Source organism: Phaseolus vulgaris, chromosome 2, assembly GCF_051622355.1.
Source record: "Phaseolus vulgaris cultivar YP4 chromosome 2, ASM5162235v1, whole genome shotgun sequence".
NCBI classification, from domain to species: Eukaryota; Viridiplantae; Streptophyta; class Magnoliopsida; order Fabales; family Fabaceae; genus Phaseolus; species Phaseolus vulgaris.
The window spans coordinates 47,880,736-47,900,726 of record NC_143499.1 but is presented as its reverse complement, the minus strand read 5'-3'; the positions used below and the strand labels follow the sequence as shown (position 1 = coordinate 47,900,726).

General features: G+C 32.8%; 3 protein-coding genes across 9 annotated transcripts; 2 read left to right on the top strand and 1 right to left on the bottom strand.

The window, feature by feature from the left end:
- The first annotated feature begins 260 nt into the window (after positions 1-260).
- On the top strand, positions 261-2,174 carry LOC137812808 (zinc finger CCCH domain-containing protein 20). The gene has a single exon (XM_068615025.2). It carries the CDS (start codon positions 715-717, stop codon positions 1,792-1,794), a length of 1,080 nt encoding a protein of 359 aa, XP_068471126.1. The 5' UTR covers positions 261-714; the 3' UTR covers positions 1,795-2,174.
- Positions 2,175-10,172: 7,998 nt separating this feature from the next.
- Positions 10,173-11,813, top strand: LOC137812800 (transcription factor MYB87). Its single transcript, XM_068615003.2, has 3 exons — positions 10,173-10,528; positions 10,621-10,750; positions 11,087-11,813. Exons 1-3 carry the CDS (start codon positions 10,240-10,242, stop codon positions 11,577-11,579), a joined length of 912 nt encoding a protein of 303 aa, XP_068471104.1. The 5' UTR covers positions 10,173-10,239; the 3' UTR covers positions 11,580-11,813.
- Positions 11,814-13,825: 2,012 nt separating this feature from the next.
- On the bottom strand, positions 13,826-18,504 carry LOC137812807 (vacuolar protein sorting-associated protein 32 homolog 1). 7 transcript variants are annotated; one of them, XM_068615021.2, is made up of 9 exons: positions 18,389-18,502; positions 18,004-18,170; positions 17,293-17,392; positions 15,622-15,707; positions 14,912-15,003; positions 14,587-14,701; positions 14,226-14,421; positions 14,094-14,138; positions 13,826-13,970 (listed from the first exon to the last, which is right to left on the bottom strand). In XM_068615021.2, exons 2-7 carry the CDS (start codon positions 18,073-18,075, stop codon positions 14,230-14,232), a joined length of 657 nt encoding a protein of 218 aa, XP_068471122.1. In that variant the 5' UTR covers positions 18,076-18,170; positions 18,389-18,502; the 3' UTR covers positions 13,826-13,970; positions 14,094-14,138; positions 14,226-14,229. The 7 variants fall into 7 exon arrangements, with proteins under 7 accessions (XP_068471122.1, XP_068471125.1, XP_068471120.1 ...); XM_068615024.2 differs by having other exon boundaries at positions 18,281-18,425; XM_068615019.2 differs by lacking the exon at positions 14,094-14,138 and having other exon boundaries at positions 18,389-18,504.
- Between the last annotated feature and the right edge of the window lie 1,487 nt (positions 18,505-19,991).

Here is a 19,991-nt window from a genome sequence, read left to right as displayed (position 1 = left end):
TCTTTTTCACCAGAATAAATTTCATCAGCAACTTTACTTGTGATCAATACAATTATAACCATCAACTACTACGAATTTTTTGAAAGAAAGAACACAGTGAATGATAAAAAAAAAGAAAAAAAAAAGGAAAAGCGAAGAAGAATATAAATTTTGTAAATTTAGAAATTCATCGAAATACTTGATGAAGAAAAAGAAGATATTATTATAATAAAAGAAAAAGTTATTTATAAATCATCGATGGTGATAAAGAAAGAAGGAGGTGGAAGATTATTAGAGTTAAATTATGATTTAACATGACATGGTAAAGAGAGATTAGGTTATTTTTTAGGATTTAATTATGATACGGTCCACTCCACCGCTTTGGGAAGAGAAGGAAGATAAAAAGTGGTGATTAGGAGGAGCACGTGAGAATCCAACGGCTCATGGCTGGGCTTTCACCGCAGCAACACCTGTTCACGTACGTGGCAAGCGAGGCCGCAAACCGCGCGTCTGTCACACACTAGCGCGGGGAGGGAAGGAAACCCCGCACGAACTTTAACCGCAATGGAGTTCAGCTGAGTTCATTCATTTCGAAGGGAACCACGGTTAGTATAAACCCAACCAGGGTTAAAGGCATGTACTGAGGTAGTTTATAAAGAGACACTAACCATGCCGAAAGAAGCGTAAACATCTAATCCAAATAAAACCAAAACATCCATCGAAGGCACCAGCACCATGATGTTGGGGGAGACCCACCGCGCAAATCCAACCGTACACGTGCCACCGTGGCCGCTCATCCACGAATCCTCACCGGAGATGTTTTCGCCGTACGCCGCCAATGCCGATTACTCTCCGTACTCTCTGCAAGAAGCGCTCAACGCGCTTCAGCACTACGACTCTACAGATGCCGAGTCAGACTCCGATGTTCCGTCTCTGGAACCGGAAGTCCCGGTTGACGCCTATTCCTGCGATCATTTCCGCATGTTCGAGTTCAAGGTTCGGAGATGCGCACGTGGCAGGTCACATGACTGGACCGAGTGTCCGTACGCCCACCCCGGCGAAAAGGCTCGCCGCCGTGATCCCCGCAAGTATCACTACTCCGGCACGGCGTGCCCCGATTTTCGCAAGGGGAGTTGCAAGAAGGGTGACGCATGCGAGTACGCGCATGGGGTTTTCGAGTGCTGGCTCCACCCGGCTCGTTACCGTACTCAACCGTGCAAGGATGGCACCAGTTGCCGCCGACGGGTGTGTTTCTTTGCCCACACGCCCGAGCAACTAAGGGTTCTGCCGCAGCAGAGTCCACGCAGTGCTGACTCGTACGACGGGTCTCCTTTAAGACACGCGGTCGAGTCCTCCAAGACGGTGGCGCCCTTCGTTTCTTCTCCCGGGTCGGTGTCGCCGCCGGTGGAGTCTCCGCCTATGTCGCCGATGACTCGTTCGGGGTCTGTGTGTGTTAACGAGATGGTTGCCTCGCTTAGAAACTTGCAACTGGGGAAGGTTAAGTCGTTGCCTTCTTGCTGGAATGTTATAGGGTCTCCCGGGTTCGGATCACCCAGAGGACCCGTGATCCGACCCGGATTCTTCAGTCTCCCTTCGACCCCAACGCAGGCTCCTGTTCGCGGCGGGGTGAACTACTTCGACCACTGGGATCAGAGTTGCCAGGAAGAGCCTGTGATGGAGAGGGTGGAGTCTGGAAGAAACATAAGAGCGAGGATGTTTGAGAAGTTGAGCAAAGAGAATGTTCTGGACGGGTCGGGCTCGGGGGAGCCCGTTGCTCCGGATGTCGGGTGGGTCTCGGAGCTGGTGAGTCGCTGATTTCATTTTGGTACTGTTCCCTCGATGTGTACAGAATGCGGGGTGAAAGAAAATGAAGAATGGTGGTGGCAGATTTATTTTGGAAGAAGAATCCACTTATGCTCTGTAAATAGTGTATTCTGAAGGTATGGGTGAAGAGTGAAGAAGTTATTGAGCTAAAGAGTACAATCGTTTTTTTGGGGAATTTCTAGAAGTGATTTGCAAGGACCAAGATCCTAAGCTTTTGTATAGGTAGCACCGGATGATGAAATTATATAATTCCCGTGTCTTAACTAGTGTTTATGTCCACTAATCTCATCTCATTCATGTATAAATTTCAAATACTTTCATGTGTTATGAACAATTCAAACGTCTGTCCTTGATCACTCCAAAATAACAAATCTTTAAGCATCATGCACTCTTGTTTTGAATCCGATTTTGTTAGTGGGGGGAGGAGATAAATTGGTAATAATAGAATGATCTGAAAGAAGTTGTTGGCGAAGTGCACGTATAGACAAGTGTTGGCGAATGAGGGTACAGAAGATGGTGAGTTGTGTAAGATTTGGCAGAGTGTGTGTTTGAAGGAGTGATAGAATTTAGATTGCAGATTGGGGCATTTGGTAGTTAGAGTGGCAGAGTGTGGTGATGAAATTTGATCTCCATTTAGTGTGTTATAACATGAGATCCAGATTGAAAGGGATAGATTGAAAATAGTGGTTTGGAGTTTGTGCTGATAGCTCGCTTTGCGTGCAAAGGGTGGCAAACGAGGAAAGGGAAAGAGGATGAAACTACCATTCTTCGTCGATTGGTATCAACAATTGACGTTAACGCCTGATGCAAACATTTTCCCTCATAAGCTATTTCAGCGCACATGGTCCCCTATTTTGGTACACACCAACTGTATACTCCTTTTAAGGACCCTTTTATCATTTTTTTTTCTCATCAAAAGAGTGTTTATCAATCAATCTATCTATCTGTAAGGATTACTTCTAGTTTCTTTTAAAAACAATGAAAGTGAATTGATCTTTTGTGGTATTATTACACTGTAGAGAGGAGTGAATTTTCTTTTGTTATTGAGTCATGTCGGTTGGAAATATTTTCCCAAAAGTAAAGACTTGACCTACTCCTGGGCTTGTAATTTGTAAATTTGTGTACGTGGGACAGGTTTTGGACACAAATAAATATCCTAACTCGTTCAGGACCGAATTAATTTGACCTGCTTTGTTGAATGATGATTTTAGGAGTATTTGATAGTCAAACTGAAATAGTAAAACCCAATTTGGACTGGTGAAATAATGGAGAAATATTTCCCCAATCTCGCATGCATGTATACTCAACATAAAATCTTTGGTGTGCAATAACTCTATATATCTGCTTAACTTCATTATCAAAAAAGTAGTATCTTTATCCACTCCTACATCTTTTCAGGGTGCTAATTAAGAATAGTAGTAGTGTTAAGTGTTCTAGTTCAAATTTAAATATACTAGTTGACTCATACCTTGTTCATTGTAGAGAATGCAGTTCAGTCATTTCTTTATTACATGGTATACTCCTTATTTATGTATTTATAAATTCTGTAATAGATCATATCATTCACTTTATATAAGAGCAGATCAACTAGCGGTAAAGTATATAGTTATAGTTGAGTCATAAGTTATATTTTCTATTAATAGAATATCTGATCAATTAGCGATACAGTTTATAGTTGAGTTATTCCTTGTTCATTCCGTAAGATTCTTGAAAGTTCAGTACTCAGTTAAGATCGGTTTATAGTTGAGTTATTCCTTGTTCATTCCGTAAGACACCTGAAAGTCCAGTACTCAGTTAAGATCGATTGACATGTACTCAGTTAAGATTGATTGACACGATCAAAATCACTTGAAAGTTCAGTACTCAGTTAAGATCGGTTTATAGTTGAGTTATTCCTTGTTCATTCCGTAAGACACCTGAAAGTCCAGTACTCAGTTAAGATCGATTGACACGTACTCAGTTAAGATCGATTGACACGTACTCAGTTAAGATCGATTGACACGTACTCAGTTAAGATCGATTGACACGATCAAAATCATTAATTATTTTCAAACAGAGGATTAACAAAATTTGTATCGTGATCGGTCTGCACGACACCTAAAAGTCTAGTATTTGGTCAAGATCGACTGACACAATCAAAATCATTATTTTCAAACAGAGGATTAACATGATTAATCAGTAGTCAAGCAATAGGTAATACACTTCTAATTATGATCCAAATCTCTAATCCGACTTAATAACAAAGGGTCCATGACAATCCTATAAATAGGCACAGATTCCAATAATCAGGTACATCATCATTTAATACTAATAGCATTGAGTATCATACACCAAAATCTCATTTAAATGTCGGAGTATCTTTTGTAGGTGTCATCTGAGTGTGAGTTTACAAAGATGCTGAGTAGAGCAGCTAAGGAGAGCACGAAGATCACTTTAAGAAGAGAAAGAGAAAAGTAGACCGAATAATCGAAAAAAAAGATAATCGTTCTCATGACTCCAATCCGTTTATAAACAAAATCATATAATTGATTTTAAATAAGTTATATTTTGTATTAATAGAAAATCAAATAAACTAAAATATAGTTAAGATAAATTGCATTTCCTATTAATTAATAAAGATCAGATAAACTATAGCTGTACAGTTAGTAATTTTGTATAAATCTAATTCATATAACTGATGCACGAAACAAAAACTCATACCAATCCATGGATGTGAACACGTAACAGTAAAAGAAGCACCTAGGTCTCTACTCCAACTTAAGACTTGAGGAAATATTTTTAAAGCAAGATTTGATTATTAAGTAGTGTTTGTATAAAAAAACTAATGACTAAGAATGGAAGCAAGCATGGATGAAAAAGCTTTGTAGCATCCCTGGTTTGAGGGAAGAGTGTTGGTTGGATGGCAACAGGTTTTTCTTAGAGAAGAAAAAATATTGTTTGAAATGAATTATTAATGGCACTTGAACAACAACAGACAAGATGATGGGGGTTGTTGCACTTTGGAGATAAGATTCTTATGGAATTGACTCATAAAATATGATACATTCATTGCAAGTGCATATTAATCAAAGATTGCCCCTACAAACTTCAAACAGAATATTAATATCCTTTACATTATCTCAAACACACATCAAGCCCACTAAGATAAAACCACTTTCTTGTGTTTTGGATTTGATTCATATCTTCACATCTTTTTCTCCAATTTACTCTACAACCATCATTTTCGACCCATATTCTTTAAATTTAAAACCTACGTATCATACTAAGTTTAATAAACTAAATTTACTGAGTCAACTCACTTTCTTAAATCCTTCCACTTCCTTCTTTTGTTTTTTAAATGCTTTCAGCATCTGTCAAGAAACTTAAACTAATATTATATTCTCTTGTTTTTCCCAATTAGGGAGAATTTTATGGGAATTGTTGTCCCACAAGAATATCAACTTGGCATCTGCAAGTTATAATTTTTTGTAATGCTCTGTAAACTATTGATTTTTAATCACAGTGTTTTTGTTATGGATTATCATTGCAGATTTTGCTAGAATTTGTAATATTTGTTTTTGAGTTATAATAACAAGTGAAGCAATATTAGCGTGTTTAGAACATGTGGGGGTGGCAGAGTGCATGGGACAGCTGGTTACCACTTTCACCCATTTTTATTTATTAAATAAAAAACAATAATATACTGGTCCACATCATTCGACACCTGGAAGTTCGGTACTCGATCAGAATCGATTATGATCAAATAAAATATTAATGAAACTAAATAATGATAAAATATTAGGTAATATTTTTAACTATGAACCAAATTCTTAATTTGACCCAATAACAAAGGATCATGATGATTATATAAATACACACAGATCTCAAAAATCAGGTACGTCATCGTCCAGTACTAATAGCACCGACTGCATAATACCAAAATCTTACTTGAGTGTCATAGTGCTTTTTGCAGGTACCATCTGAGCTCGGAATTCACAAAGACGAGGAGGAGAAAAACAAGAGGAGTACATGGAGATCATTCAAGTGGAAGGAAGGAAAGATAAGAATGACAATCATTCTCTTAATTTCAATCTTGTTCAAAAACAAATAAATTATAATTTAAAGATAAATTTTTATAATATGTTATTTAAAATATATAAGTATAGAATAATATTGTAATTTAAATGATCAAAACTTCCAAAAATTGCAGCCCATTAGAACTTGAATCACGAACCAAAACCTGAGATGTGTGTCTTCAAAGGTTTATCTATCTGGTGTATAAGTTTCTTATTTTTATTGTATACTTAACATTCATCCATAAGACATTGACAATGATTTATAATATTTTAAACATGATGTATTTTCACCATGTTTTTAATATTATATTTGGAGACATTCTATTACATTATGCTATAAGATATAATATAATAGTAAAAGTAAGTTGACAATGCAAAAATATATAAGAAATGAAAGTAAATAGAAATGATAATTGGAAATGTGAGATGAAAATGAAATGAAACGTGTTGAATAAGGTGGAAGAGTGTTATGTTATAGTAGACAGTAAATTTGCGTGTGTTTGGCAATGTCCTTTGTCAGAGAATCAATAGCCTGTAGAGAGCGAGGAAGGATGAAGGAGAATTAACCCCTGCATGCATAACAACCACTAAATTCTTTCATCTGGATTTGAACTACCATCACACCCTTCAAATCCTACACTGCTATCTATCATTGTTTCATCCAGGGAGAAGAAATAGCTTTCAACTACACAAGGAATGTAGGGTAAGTAATCACTTTCGTTTAATCACACTATTAATTATGGTGTTATTGTGATGACTTTTACACTATGAAATCATTTCAATCTTATTTTAATGAAGAATAATAAGAAGTGTAACTTCAAATTACAAGTTGTAAATGGTGTATAAAATATTACTCACTTATATATTAATATCTGTTTGTTGACATGAGATTTTCAACACATCTCTTTCATGCACTCATGTCGAGATCGGTTTAACTTGCATGTGAGACTTTATGTTTATGAGTAATCTTATTACAGTCCAATAACTAGTAATGTGATCAGCTTAAACTTTCATTAGAATACTATAAAATGTTTTGTTCGTCTTTTGTCCGACTGTTTTGAGTGTCAGGTTAGGTATTGGATTCTATGTGTTCTTGTAAAAGAGTTGGATCACCTCTGAAGTGGTTCCCATTTATTTATTTTTTATTGTTGATAAAAAAAAATTATAAAATATTTTTATATTTAATTGATGTGTGATATTTTTATAAAAAGTACTGCCCTATACTGGTTGAAGGCATGTTTTTCAGTACTTGCATTATCACTTGAAATGTTTCTATCGTTAGGGCAGAGAAAGAGATGATTTAAGGTAAACATCACTAGAAAATTTAGAAGATTCCAATGCGGAGAGGGAGGTGATGAAAGAGATAATTAAAAGAATATTAATGTAACCAATCATGGTTTTACGATGTTCATGGTAGAATAACTTAGAATGAATGAAAATAGTTAAGCCATGGATGAAAACAATAACTAGTGATTTTTGGAAATAAGATAGTACCACAAATTTATAAAAGCAAACAATATACTTACACAAATACATAGAAAGCGAACATGGTTACCTACCACATAAATTTAAATCAGTTCTACATTGTAATAAAATCATTAAAAGAGACCTATTGATTATTTTTAAACAAACTTATGATCTAATTAAAATATTTTAAAAATAAATAAATAAATAAAACAACTAAAAAATTATTTAAGCTATTCTCTGTATAATAATTAGTAATCTTACAAGAACAATTCTAATGAGTAAAACTACAATAAAAAATTAAATAGAAACTGATTTTAGAGATAAAAAAATAATTAATTGTTATAGTGACTAAATTAGAAACTATTTAGAGACTTTGGTAGTTAATTAGATATAAATTTAAAAATTATTTAACAATAATAAAAACTAATTTAGAAAAAAAAATTAATCTCTAATTTAATCAATATAGTAACTAATTATTTTTTTTCTAATATTAATTTATATTTAATGATTTTTTTTTTTTGGAATCAAGTCGTTAAATAACAAATGAAATGGTGAGAGGAATATTCAACAATTTTTAATAATAACATAAACAATTAATTGGATTGTTTGAAAATTATTACATTAAAAAAGAGATTTTTACACTCAAATAAGTGTTGGTGTAAGAATGAATTAAACAAATATATCATTTAAATGGAATGATGTCTTCATTCAATTTAATGTTTAAAATCTGCTATGCAATATATTTTCTTTTAGGCTCACTAGTCTAAAAAGGAATTGATAGCAATTTTGAACCTCTTCTTTCTATTTATCTGACTCCTCTTAATTTTGATATGAGATTCAATGAAGTAAAAATCACTTTTCTTTTACTATAAATATTTAGTTGAATGGAGCGAGTTGTAAAGACGAATTCCTTTTCCTTTTTACTGAGTTTGTATTGAATTTTTTTTTTCTAAATAGTATAGCTCAATCCAAAAAAAAATATATTCAATAGAAACTTAGAACATAAAAAACTTAAATGTTACTACTCTTTTATATTTATTTCAATACGTTCAATAGTTTTACAATATTTAAGAGTTGAAATCAATGACATTTTATACACACTTTCCTTTTTTAATTTATACACACTTTCCTTCCTTAATTTGCAAATACATAAAATCTTGTCTAAATGAAAAAGTGTTTTTTGAGATTGTTAAGGACTGAAGTTTTTTTTTTGGTATGTAGTGAAGTCTTTTGTTAAAGTAATGATCTAAGGAAGGTGTAAGGAATACTGATTTAGTAATACTGCATGGATTTATTATTTTATCTTATATGATGAGAAAGTATATATATTTTTTCATATTGTGATGTTCTTGAGAAGATGAACATGTAGTATACTTTGTTTTTTCCATAGATTTTTTATAAGGGTTCAAGTTATTTTATTGTTAATTAGAAAAAAAATCCCATCCAAACATGTCGGATAAAGAAAAAAAGTGAGTCTAAGATCCTTGTTAACACATTATTGCATTTCATTTATTTTTTCTCCCCTCCCTTTCTTCATCGATTCATGATACTAAAAAATGGTTGCAGCTATATTGGTATCTCCCACTGTTGGAGACTGTGTTTTAAATGTTGAATCAATTGATTTTAAAATAAATGGATAAGATTTTTTTCTATGTTTTATTTTTTATTGGTCTTTTTCGGATTTGTCCTAATTGTTTTTAGTCCCATGACATCCTCCACCAAACCCCAACCACTACCACGATCAACAACTGCCAGCCACCGTGAGCCCACTTTGAGAACCACCGCAAGCCACCACGTGAGAATCCCCTGAACCCCACTGTGAACCACAACAAACCCTACCACTGCAAACCCATCATTGAAAACTCACCCTAGATCACCACAAAACACATCATAATACTTACTTTCTTCTTTTAAAAAGTTACTTTACTGAATTATGAGTTTTTGATAAAAAGTATTTGATGACAAATATGATTACGTGATATTCTAATTCTAATTTTAAATTCTTGTACTTTTTATTTATATTTTTCATATTATGCTACTACTAATTATGTATATTTTCATTAAGTAGATTAATGTAATAGTTAAAACATAATATTAAAATAGTAAAATAATAAAATTAAATTGAGTAAGAAGAGAAAAAAAAAAATAAACGTTGTTGTTTTCATCTAAGTAGGTTACATCATTCAAGACCAGATGGACGCCAAAATATTCTTACAATAAGGACTGAGAATACTCAAATAAGTTGTCAAGATTAACTTCTTTCACTGATCTTCCGGTTTTGAGCTTTCGACTCCTCTCCAGATTTGGGTTTTGGAATGCTCCTCAGGCTGGACTCTCTCCGCTTCTCCTCAGACTAGACTCTCTCGACTTCTCCTCAAACTGGATATTTACATATAAGAGAAGTGATATACTAAAAAGTGATATATTAACAACTTATACAATTATACTAATATATAATTTAGGTTGTGAGTGTATATTATTGAATACAAAATATTTCTCTATATACCTGATTGATGGCAATCTGTAAAATTATAACGTAAACTGCTGATACACTATTAAGCACTTTGTTTCAAAAGCTGATACTGTTAATCACTTTGTTTGAAAAGCTAAATACCATATCACATCACATGTTTTGAAGTTTGTAATTTTTACAGTGGTATATGAATGATATAGATGGATGATGATCACATATGATAAAACTGAGGGAGAGAGAGAAAAGAAGGGAATATGATATAGTACTTTTTATTGCATTCCATTACACTCATTGACTCAGTCTTTGCCTTGTTTCATAAGATAAGCAGCTCCATAGGTTAGAAACACTGAGCAAACTGGCTAGGAGTTAGGACACAACAGCAACAAGTAAAACAAAACAAATCACACAAAGGAAAAAGGAAACAAATAAAACACCTCTATCATGTGTGTCAGTCAGACAAAGTCAAACTTTTCAAACCTTCCAACTTCCCAATCCCAATCCATTTTATATTATATACTACTTCTCCACTCTCCATATTCAGTGTTGTTTTTCACATTCAAATCTTCTGTCACTTCAGAACCTTTTGCCTTGGCCATGGGAAGAGCTCCATGTTGTGACAAAGCTAACGTCAAAAGGGGTCCTTGGTCTCCTGAGGAAGATGAAACCCTCAAAAACTATCTCAAGAAAAATGGCACTGGTGGCAATTGGATAACTCTCCCGCAAAAAGCAGGTTTATTTTCGTTTTTCTTCCACTCTTTTTCAACTGGGTGTGCTTGTTTTAAGCTCTTTCATTATTTTTGTGTGTTTTTTCTTTAATTTTAGGCCTTAAGCGGTGTGGGAAGAGTTGTCGTCTGAGATGGCTGAACTATCTCAGGCCTCATATCAAGCATGGAGGTTTCACGGAGGAGGAAGACCAAGTTATCTGCACCCTTTATTCCACTATCGGAAGCAGGCAAGTTCACTCTTTCTTTGTATATATTCTTAGCAAGCTAGTCAAAAATTAAAACTAAGAGAAGATAGATTCTGCTTTACTCATAAGTTTAAAAGTTTTGGTATTGTTAACTTTTTTTTTATCAGAGCAAAGAATTAATTAACAAGGATGAAATGTGACAATGTTAAACAAAATTTAACAATGCCAAAACTTATTAATGTCTGCATAATTATGCAGCAAAGTAAGACTATATCCTGCTAACTCTCTTAACATGTTTTAGAATGCTTTTGTTTTGCTTGTTCATTCCTTATGCCACTATATCAGCAAGTGAATATATGCTGTGTTTTTTGGGGTTAGGTGGTCCCTTATTGCGGCTCAGTTACCTGGGAGAACAGACAACGATGTGAAAAACCATTGGAACACTAAGTTAAAGAAAAAGTTTTTGGTAGCAAACACCAATGCCACTGTCAAAACTGTTTCTCCACAGTTCACAACTTCCACTACTCCTCTGTCTCAAGTTGAAGACTGTGTCTTTGATCATAAGAACTCATCTGAGTCTCATGTTTTGAGTTCGGAGCAGACACATATTCCAGTTCCTTCACCATTGCCTTTAGGGTCTCATCTCTCAGGTCTAGGCAGCACTGTACCACTATCCAATGAAGTTTCAATTTTTTCAAACTCAACATCCTTGGTGAAACAGGAAAACCAGACTCAATGGTTCAGCTATCATGACAACACTGAAGGTGAAAATGAAGCACTTTTGCTTGATTTTGTGTACGAAGATCTCTTGCTTAGTAATGGGTTTGTTTCTCAAGAAAAAAGCAGCGAAATTGCCCCATCATTTGGCTAACCAAAGGCTCTCTCCAAGGTTACCATTTCAGAAAAGGAGTCATGGCATTGGCATTGATTTCATATTTTATTTAGTATTAATTAGCACTAGTAATTAAACACCCTTCAAATGTGGAATGTGATTTGAATTTGATTAAGGTAGTTAGGTGTGTAAGAAGAAATTATGCAGGTTCTTAGTGAAGAATTCTACATCCTTTTTAACTTTTTTGATGAAATGTTGATCTGAGGGATGAAATTCTGATTATGTGAGGATATGTAGGGACCTTAAACTAACATTCAAATGGTTCATGAATGTGAATGGGATCGAACGTAGTTTGTGAGTGTGCAGTGATCATGAAAGTTGCGTTGGCTAATGAGTAATTTCTAAGGTTGGAAAGAAACAAATTGAGGGGTCCCCATCTGACAGTAACAACAACAATAACTACATACATGAATCGTGATAGTGTGTCTCTTTCGCCATTATCACATATAAAATGGTGAAAAAGAAGCCTGCGTCATTTCTTTCACATAACCTTACGTTTAGTCGTTTACTGCAAAACTTGCTTTCTTTTGTAGTTTGTACATTGTATTTGTGCATGTGCACTTGGTTAAATGCATGGTTTGAATAAACATTGGAGTGATGAGTAAACACTAAGAATTAATCTGTTATGTTAATTTATACCACTTCATTCACCTACTCATCTACCAACATCATTTTACTGTCAATATTCCCAATGAATTATCACATAAAACTGTGCTCACCACTTTTTTTTTTTCTTTTTACTGTTGATGGATGATCTTTCTCAATCATTCAGATCATTCAGGGCTTTGAAATTTTCAAACAGAGAAGATGGCATCTTGGTTTGAGAACTTATGAAATTAAATTGGACCATATTTGGTATGATTTTGAGTTGTTTTTGTGAAATTTTTAAAATTAATTTTAGATATGTGATTTTCATTTTAAATATGACAAGTAAAAAAATAATTCACATAAGAAGTAATTTTGTATTTTGGGAGAGAAATTGAATGAATATTTTTATGTTTAAATCATAATTATGTTTATAAAGATGATAAATCATAATTGTTATGTTTAAGTGATGTTAGTTTACAAGTAGAATCATAAAAACGTTAAATATCATTTGCAAAAATACTCCTAATCTTTTTCCAACTTTTTTTCAAATAATCATAATCATGAAAACCTTGATAAAAAAATAGATAAATCTAGAACCAATTATTTCATACAGGTTAAAACCATTTTCAGGCAACTATTTTAGAGATACATTAGTAATATAATAGTTCTTCGTTAATAAATAATGAAAACTTTATATTACTCTCTTTTTTAAATGGTTGACATTAAGATTTTTATCAATACTAATTTTAAACTCTTTCTTTTAATAACTGTACCAGTAAGCTAGTTAATCTTTTCAACAAAGACGTCTAATCAAGACTAAAGTATCTTCATCATATTATGAAAGGTGTTCAATCTAATCCAATAAAAAGTAAACCGATAAAAATACCCTAATACTGATTAAAGCATATTTTTTTATTAAATTTGTATATGCAATTGGTTCCGATCAATTTTCCAGTTGGGGTTTCGAAAACAGAACAATTTTTTTTTTTGTTAAAAAAACGCTTGTTTGTAATACGTATTCATTCTCACATTCTACTTTTTCTTACCTTGAGGAGTTTCTCACGTGTTAATGTTCTACGAATCCATGTAAGTCTAGTAGATTATTATGATTTTCTATATTTTATAAATGGACATTTCTTTTGCTTTATAATAAAATATTGGATTATAATTCTACAGGGTGAAGTATAATTTTCTAAAAAATGTATCAATAAAAGTCGAATCATCCAATATGATACAAAACATTTTAATTGAATTATAATTTATATCGAATGTTTTATCATCTTAATTTTTAAATTGAATGACTTAATAATTCGAAACCGAAATCTGAAAACTACAGAACCTCAGCATAATGATGCATGTATATTCCCTATTAAAATAATATTCCGTTTTTATTTCCTAATTAAAATATTTTCTTTCATAGCTTGTGATTTCCCAATAAACTAAAGCATTCCCTGTCCTAGATACAACCTAGATCAACCATTTTTCATTCATTATTCTCCATTGTGACTTAGGTCTGAGATATTCACTGATCAGTCATTGCATCAGTATTTAACAGGAACTACACCGTATAAATCAGGGTTTCAACTTTCTGTAAAACGACATTGAATAAGGTGACAAATCCCAGGAGAAAGTAGAAGTTTTGAAGGGCTATTGAATTTTATAACCTTTATATACATCTTCTGGTCTGCTTAATAATTTCATAGATAAGCAAGCACGAGAGGGAGCAGAATTCTCGTGTCACTCTGTTTTTACAAGACCATGCACGTAATTGCCTGCGAAGTTCTGGCTTAATCAAAGCCAGCAGCGAAATCAATAAGAAATGCATAAAATAAGATTGTCAAACTTTTCATGACAAGCAACTTTAGACAATTCATTCCAAACTATGATTATACAAGTGAACTCAACTGTGCAAAGGTTGATATCGAACTGGTGCACACACAAACCATTTAACTGCACATTAATTGCAATACCAACCAAACTAAAACAGATTAATGAATAATAGCATAAATCAATAGTGCCGCAGCTGAGAAAAGGGACCTGCTCATAGTGCCATTTCAGCCTGCAAAGCGGCCAACTCATCTTCCTCAGCAGTGGGCTTCGACGATGCAGGGCGAGTGGGTTGCCGCCCAGCTGGAACATGCACTGGAGCTGCTGGAGCTGTAGTTGCAGGCTGAAGAAGCTGCTCTTCCAATTCAGCACCCTCCAGCTCTTCAAGTTCTGCTTCCAATTCATCCTGAAATAGCAAAGAAATTCAGATTTTAGAATGCTCCCCACATATATGACACAATACATTATATATGACACAGTACATTATATCGACACTCAACAACTAAACAGGTAATTTCTCAGTTGCAAAGAGTACAAATGCAAATAAAGTTAAAATTAGATAGCAAATGACCTCGTCAAAATCAGCAGCTGCACCAATTGGAGTAGACAATGCTTCCTGAATTTGTTTCATGTTCTCCGTCTGTTCGTTGATCTCATCCATGGTCTTGTCAACATCATCAATATTCCTGAAAAATAAATACAGCAATTCAACAATGTCGCAATCAGAAACCCATTAAATAAGATGGATGCACTAAAGAAGACATCATTGTTATATGCATGAAGATTTTCCATGTTACAAAAAATACAGTAAGCTTGTCAGGTTTTAAAAACAAGCCTAAAACAAAGATGTAAAATATAGACAAGTATATCAAGAATGAAATCACAAATATACGTACGTTGCTTTTTGCATGGCCTTCATAGCAGCTGCACCAGTTCTCAACGCATCAACTGTTTCAGTGGTGGCCTTGGCACCTTCCAACATTATCATCTGTAACACATTATCAGCAGAAAATATAAATGATACGCCAAGCACTGAAACATTATCATACCCATAATTGTCAGAACTACTGTGGTGTGGCGCTTGGACAGAAAAAAACAGTAACTGATCCAACCAATCCTTAAAAATAAGATTTCAAAGAACAGATAAAAAAAGAAAATACCAGTCTTGAACAGGCTGACCCATGTGAAATAGTCATGCATGGTTCACATAACTGATTGAACAAGACCCTCCTACTTTCTTTTGAAAAAATTATAAACTTATTTTGCATCATATTGATTATTCAGTTCCCATTTTAAGATCAAAACTGACTTATTCTTTTCCTAATTTGAAATGCAATGAGTTTGACTCACTATTTATTACGAGAAGTTTAACTTCTTCCATCCCCTTTTACCTGTTCAGTGACTAGTATATTTTCATGTATTTTTATAAAAGTACGCTAATATTGGTATATTCTTTTATTTTTATTCTTATTACTTTAATAATAATAATAATATATTCTACACTTTTATACTCGGCCTAAAACTTTTTCTTTTAATGATCCAAATGACTAGATCAGTTTCAGAAAACATTTGTTGCAACTGCTAAATTTAAAGTGAATTCACACACCTGATCATGAATACGCAGCTGAAAATTTCCAAGCTGTTCTATTTGCTGTTCATATAGCCTCTTCCTCTTCAAACACTGTATTGCCGCTGCATAAAGCAGAAATTCAAAGAAAATATCATAATGGATCAATACACCATTGAGGCATGAACTGGCTCCCATTTTAAAGAACTCCTCAAGACGTTAGGGCATAATTTTATTTTTGGAAAAAATGCATACAAGCTTATCCACGTAAGTTCAGTGAGGAGTGCGATATAAATGGCAAGAGCATTGGGGTTCATATCATGCTGCATCTAGGGGAGTTACACACTCCAGCTTAGCAACTGCATTTCTAAATTTTATTTTATTTTAAAACAAAAAGTTGAACAAAATATTAATGGATAAAATAATTTCTTTCATTATTTTTTAAAATTAGTCTGGCCTGTGCTTCTCACTTGTCACTAAGCTAATTGTATCAAAATTGCTTTGAACACACAGGACTTCCCAAATGACATGCACTTCCACTGAAAAGCATTCTATGGTTGGCTCATGCTGTAACATTGCTCCAAATAGTGGAATTGTCAGATTGCCACACTTGAAAAAATGAGGTTGCAGCAGCCAATAACCTGGGTGAGGTCATACAAACCTTTTGAAAGAAACCCTACTATTTTGTTTGGTTCTTAAATTGTCGTGTGTTGGTGCAACCCTCAACTCACCTCTGCTGCCAGTGCCATCCTTTAACACTAATAGAGTATATGATTGCACGTTAGCTTATTCTATTTTAGCTTATGCGGTAAGAAATAGGTTAGTTCACAGACAGCTCTGCAGTTAGTCATGCCTTCTATACACTACAATTCTGTTACAATGAGATTTGTCCACTCTGGCCATCTTTTCTTCAATTTCGGCAGCTCCACTCCAGCTAGGCACCACAGTCCTAGGAGAGAGACATGACAGGATATCACGACTCCTTTTGAGGCCTAACATAACTGTGTGATTCTTCTCCAGATCGCAATTCTGGTCCAATTCATTCAACTCAAGATATTATTCAAGCACGAAAATAATTCATTATTCAATTTGAAACCCCAACTGCTTGAATCATATCAAGCTGTATTCAACAATTCTTATATTGAACTGTACATATTGTATTGCGAATCGTACAATACCAATAACCCCCATGCTTATATTGAGGAGTCCTCACCTTACAAACTAGTTAAGTAGGATAGAGTTAAACCATGAGCCCAAATTGTAAGAGAATATAAAGTAAATTAATTGTTCAACGATAATGGTGGGTGTGACAATGGTGTTCATCAGTGGCGGAAGTAATAATAAGAATCATGGTAACAAAATAATTGGAGTAAAAGGTAAATCTAATCAACCTTGGTGGAATGGAGTAGTCATTTCCTCTGTAGGTAGTCCCATTCTAATTATAAGGGATCATCCTAAAATGGACTGGCTTTTCACATTCCAAAGTACCTAAAGAACTTTTAGTTCATTCCAACTCCCACCACTGAGATGTGAAACCAAATGAGACCCAAGTCTTGTTGAGAATCTTGACATTTTTTTCTATGAAACTATCATGACACAATTTTGACTAAATCATGCATTCAAAACCTCAGCAGTAGCAGAAACACAAGTGGAATGGGGAGGCAATGTATATATTCTCGAGAACAAGTATAAATGAGTTTTACTACATACCCCTTTTATTCTTTGCTCTAGTAAAATCTTTGGCTCTTTCAACTTCAGCTGCGGCCTTTTTAAGGAGTACTTTCTCTTTTTTCTCTAACATTTCAAGTGTCTGCAGCATTCAAGGAACAAAGCATTCAAAATGAGAAAAAAGTTTCCTCAAACTGCAAAGTAATTCACAAATTGATCTTTTTGCTTGATCAAAGAACGTCTAGAAACACTATGCAATATTATAGAACCAGAAAAAATACAGGAGTTTCAGAATATGTGCAAATTACTGCACAGGATTGAATGAAGACAAATTAGATAATAAAAGCAGAACTTAGCTCCTGAGGCAGTGCTCCAACAACTATGTGAATAAAAGAAATGAAGTTTATTCGCTCAGTTAACATCAAGCGATTTCCATGACACTAACAGGAGAAAACCATTATAAAAGGGGAAAGAGTAAGAAAATTTTTGCCTTCTATTCCTCCAAATTGTAAATAGCTCTTAATTGACATATGAGAACATCCACGATATTCGTTTTTTAATTGTTCCAACTTCCAAAGACGAGAACGCTGCTTATCATTTAAGATTCAAGAAAAATAATAAAACTACTCGGATCTTACAATATAAATATATGAAACGAAAAGTTTGAATAACAAATTATACCCATCAACTATGCACAATTCTTGGGTTGGAAAAAAAATAATCTCCCAATTGGGAGATCCAAATCCAACTTACCTCATTTAACTTGTCCAGAGTCGTTAGAGTATTGGCTTCCTGCTTAGGTTTACCAAAAATTCGGGTAAACATGGTTGATTTAAGAGATGTTGAAACAACGATACCCTTATTGGTCGAATAGGAAAATCAACGATGCGCTTTACGCCGGAATTTGCAATTCGATCTCCCTGGAACAGCAGCAAGAGAATTAATCAAAATCAAACAATTAATTAAAAAAGAAACAAAGAAAAACCATGGAAAAATAACTGTGTTGAAAGAAGAGAATAGATGAACGAACCCTGTTGAAAAATTAAAATTAGGGTTTATTTTAATTTTTGTTGGGGTTAAATATGAAGATTTTGAAGGTTCGATATGAAACAGAAATGAGGGAGATCAGAACACCTACCTTGTAGGAGTATCGAGAAACTCACAAACTGAATTGCATCGAAGGAAAAAAAAAGTAAACGGAATTTGTTGGCCCTTTCTTGACTCCTCCACGTGGCGAGCAACTGTTGGTTACATAGTGTGGTCCATGCTAATCTACAACATTTATAACAAAAACCATATTTAATGTGTATATATTTTTATTATAATTGTTTTTTTTACACAAATTTATTTTTATTTTATTCTTAGTAATATTATTTTTAAATATTTATTAAATAATTAATTGAAAATTATTATTATTTATTTTGTTTTTAACATTAATATATTGTTATTTTGTAAAAAACAGTAATCAATTTTAAATTTTGAATATACATAGTGTGAAACAAAACAGATTATTTTAGAGTATAATAGTGAAACATAGTTTTTTTTTTCAAATTTTCATCTCTCGTTTTTATCTCTTGTTATCATTTTATTTAATTATTATCCTTTTTATCATTTAGTTTTATATTTAAAAAAAATATAAATATATTAATAATAAAAAGAATATGGATATACAGACGTAGCACCTGTGTTCTTACTATATATTAATTAAGATATTTTAATGTTGTATTTTTTTTTAAAAAACTTATAAATATATATTACGAATTCATTTCTTTAATTTTTCTATTTTTTATAAACAAATTTTTTCAATACAATTATTTTAATAATTTTATTTTCTTCTATTCAATATTATAAGAGTTTTTTTGGTATCTTATATGATAATATGTTATCAACGTATAATTGTACTCTTAGATAATTATTTGAGTCGGTATAATTAATTTGTAAGTTGTTCACGATTTTTAATGAAAACATGTTTTAATCTATATAACAAGGATTAATATTATCATAATTAACAAAATGGTAGTTGTTTTATAGTATGGAATGCATGTATTTTCAAACATTTAAATCATAAGATTGCTTAGATTAGTATGTGGCTTTTGAATAAGTGTTTTATTACTTCAAGTACAAAATATTTATATATATATATACATATATATATATAATGATTTCATACATATTTATAGATGATATTATTTATAAAAAGGTTAATTTAATTATATATGTTTTTAATAAATATGTGATTAATGTTGAGATGTATAATCTATGCTCTTTTCCTTGGATCTTTCATAATCATAAATTATAATTAGATAATATATATATATATATAATATATATATAGTTTGATCCGGTGTAAATGGTGTAAAGATATTTGAAAGTAGTAAACATTTATGTATATCAAAGAGAATGAGATTTTTTATTAATGTTACAAATAAGATAATATAAAAAATGAAAATGAAAAGAAGGCTAAATAGACCTTGTATTATTCAATAAAAGAGAATTTTAAATAAATTTGAAGAGGAGTAAATAAGTTTTGATTGAAGTGAAAGAACAAAAAATTTATTCTTTTTTATAGAAAAACTTTTACAAGTACAAATAGGGAAGAACATGTAAAGTAAAATATTTTACTAGTTATAAAAAGGCTTTAACAAGTAGAAGAATATAACACTTGTAATGTGAAAATGGAAACCCTAATTACTTAAAAAATTATTACAGTTTTACAGCAAGACCATTATTAAAGTAAATTT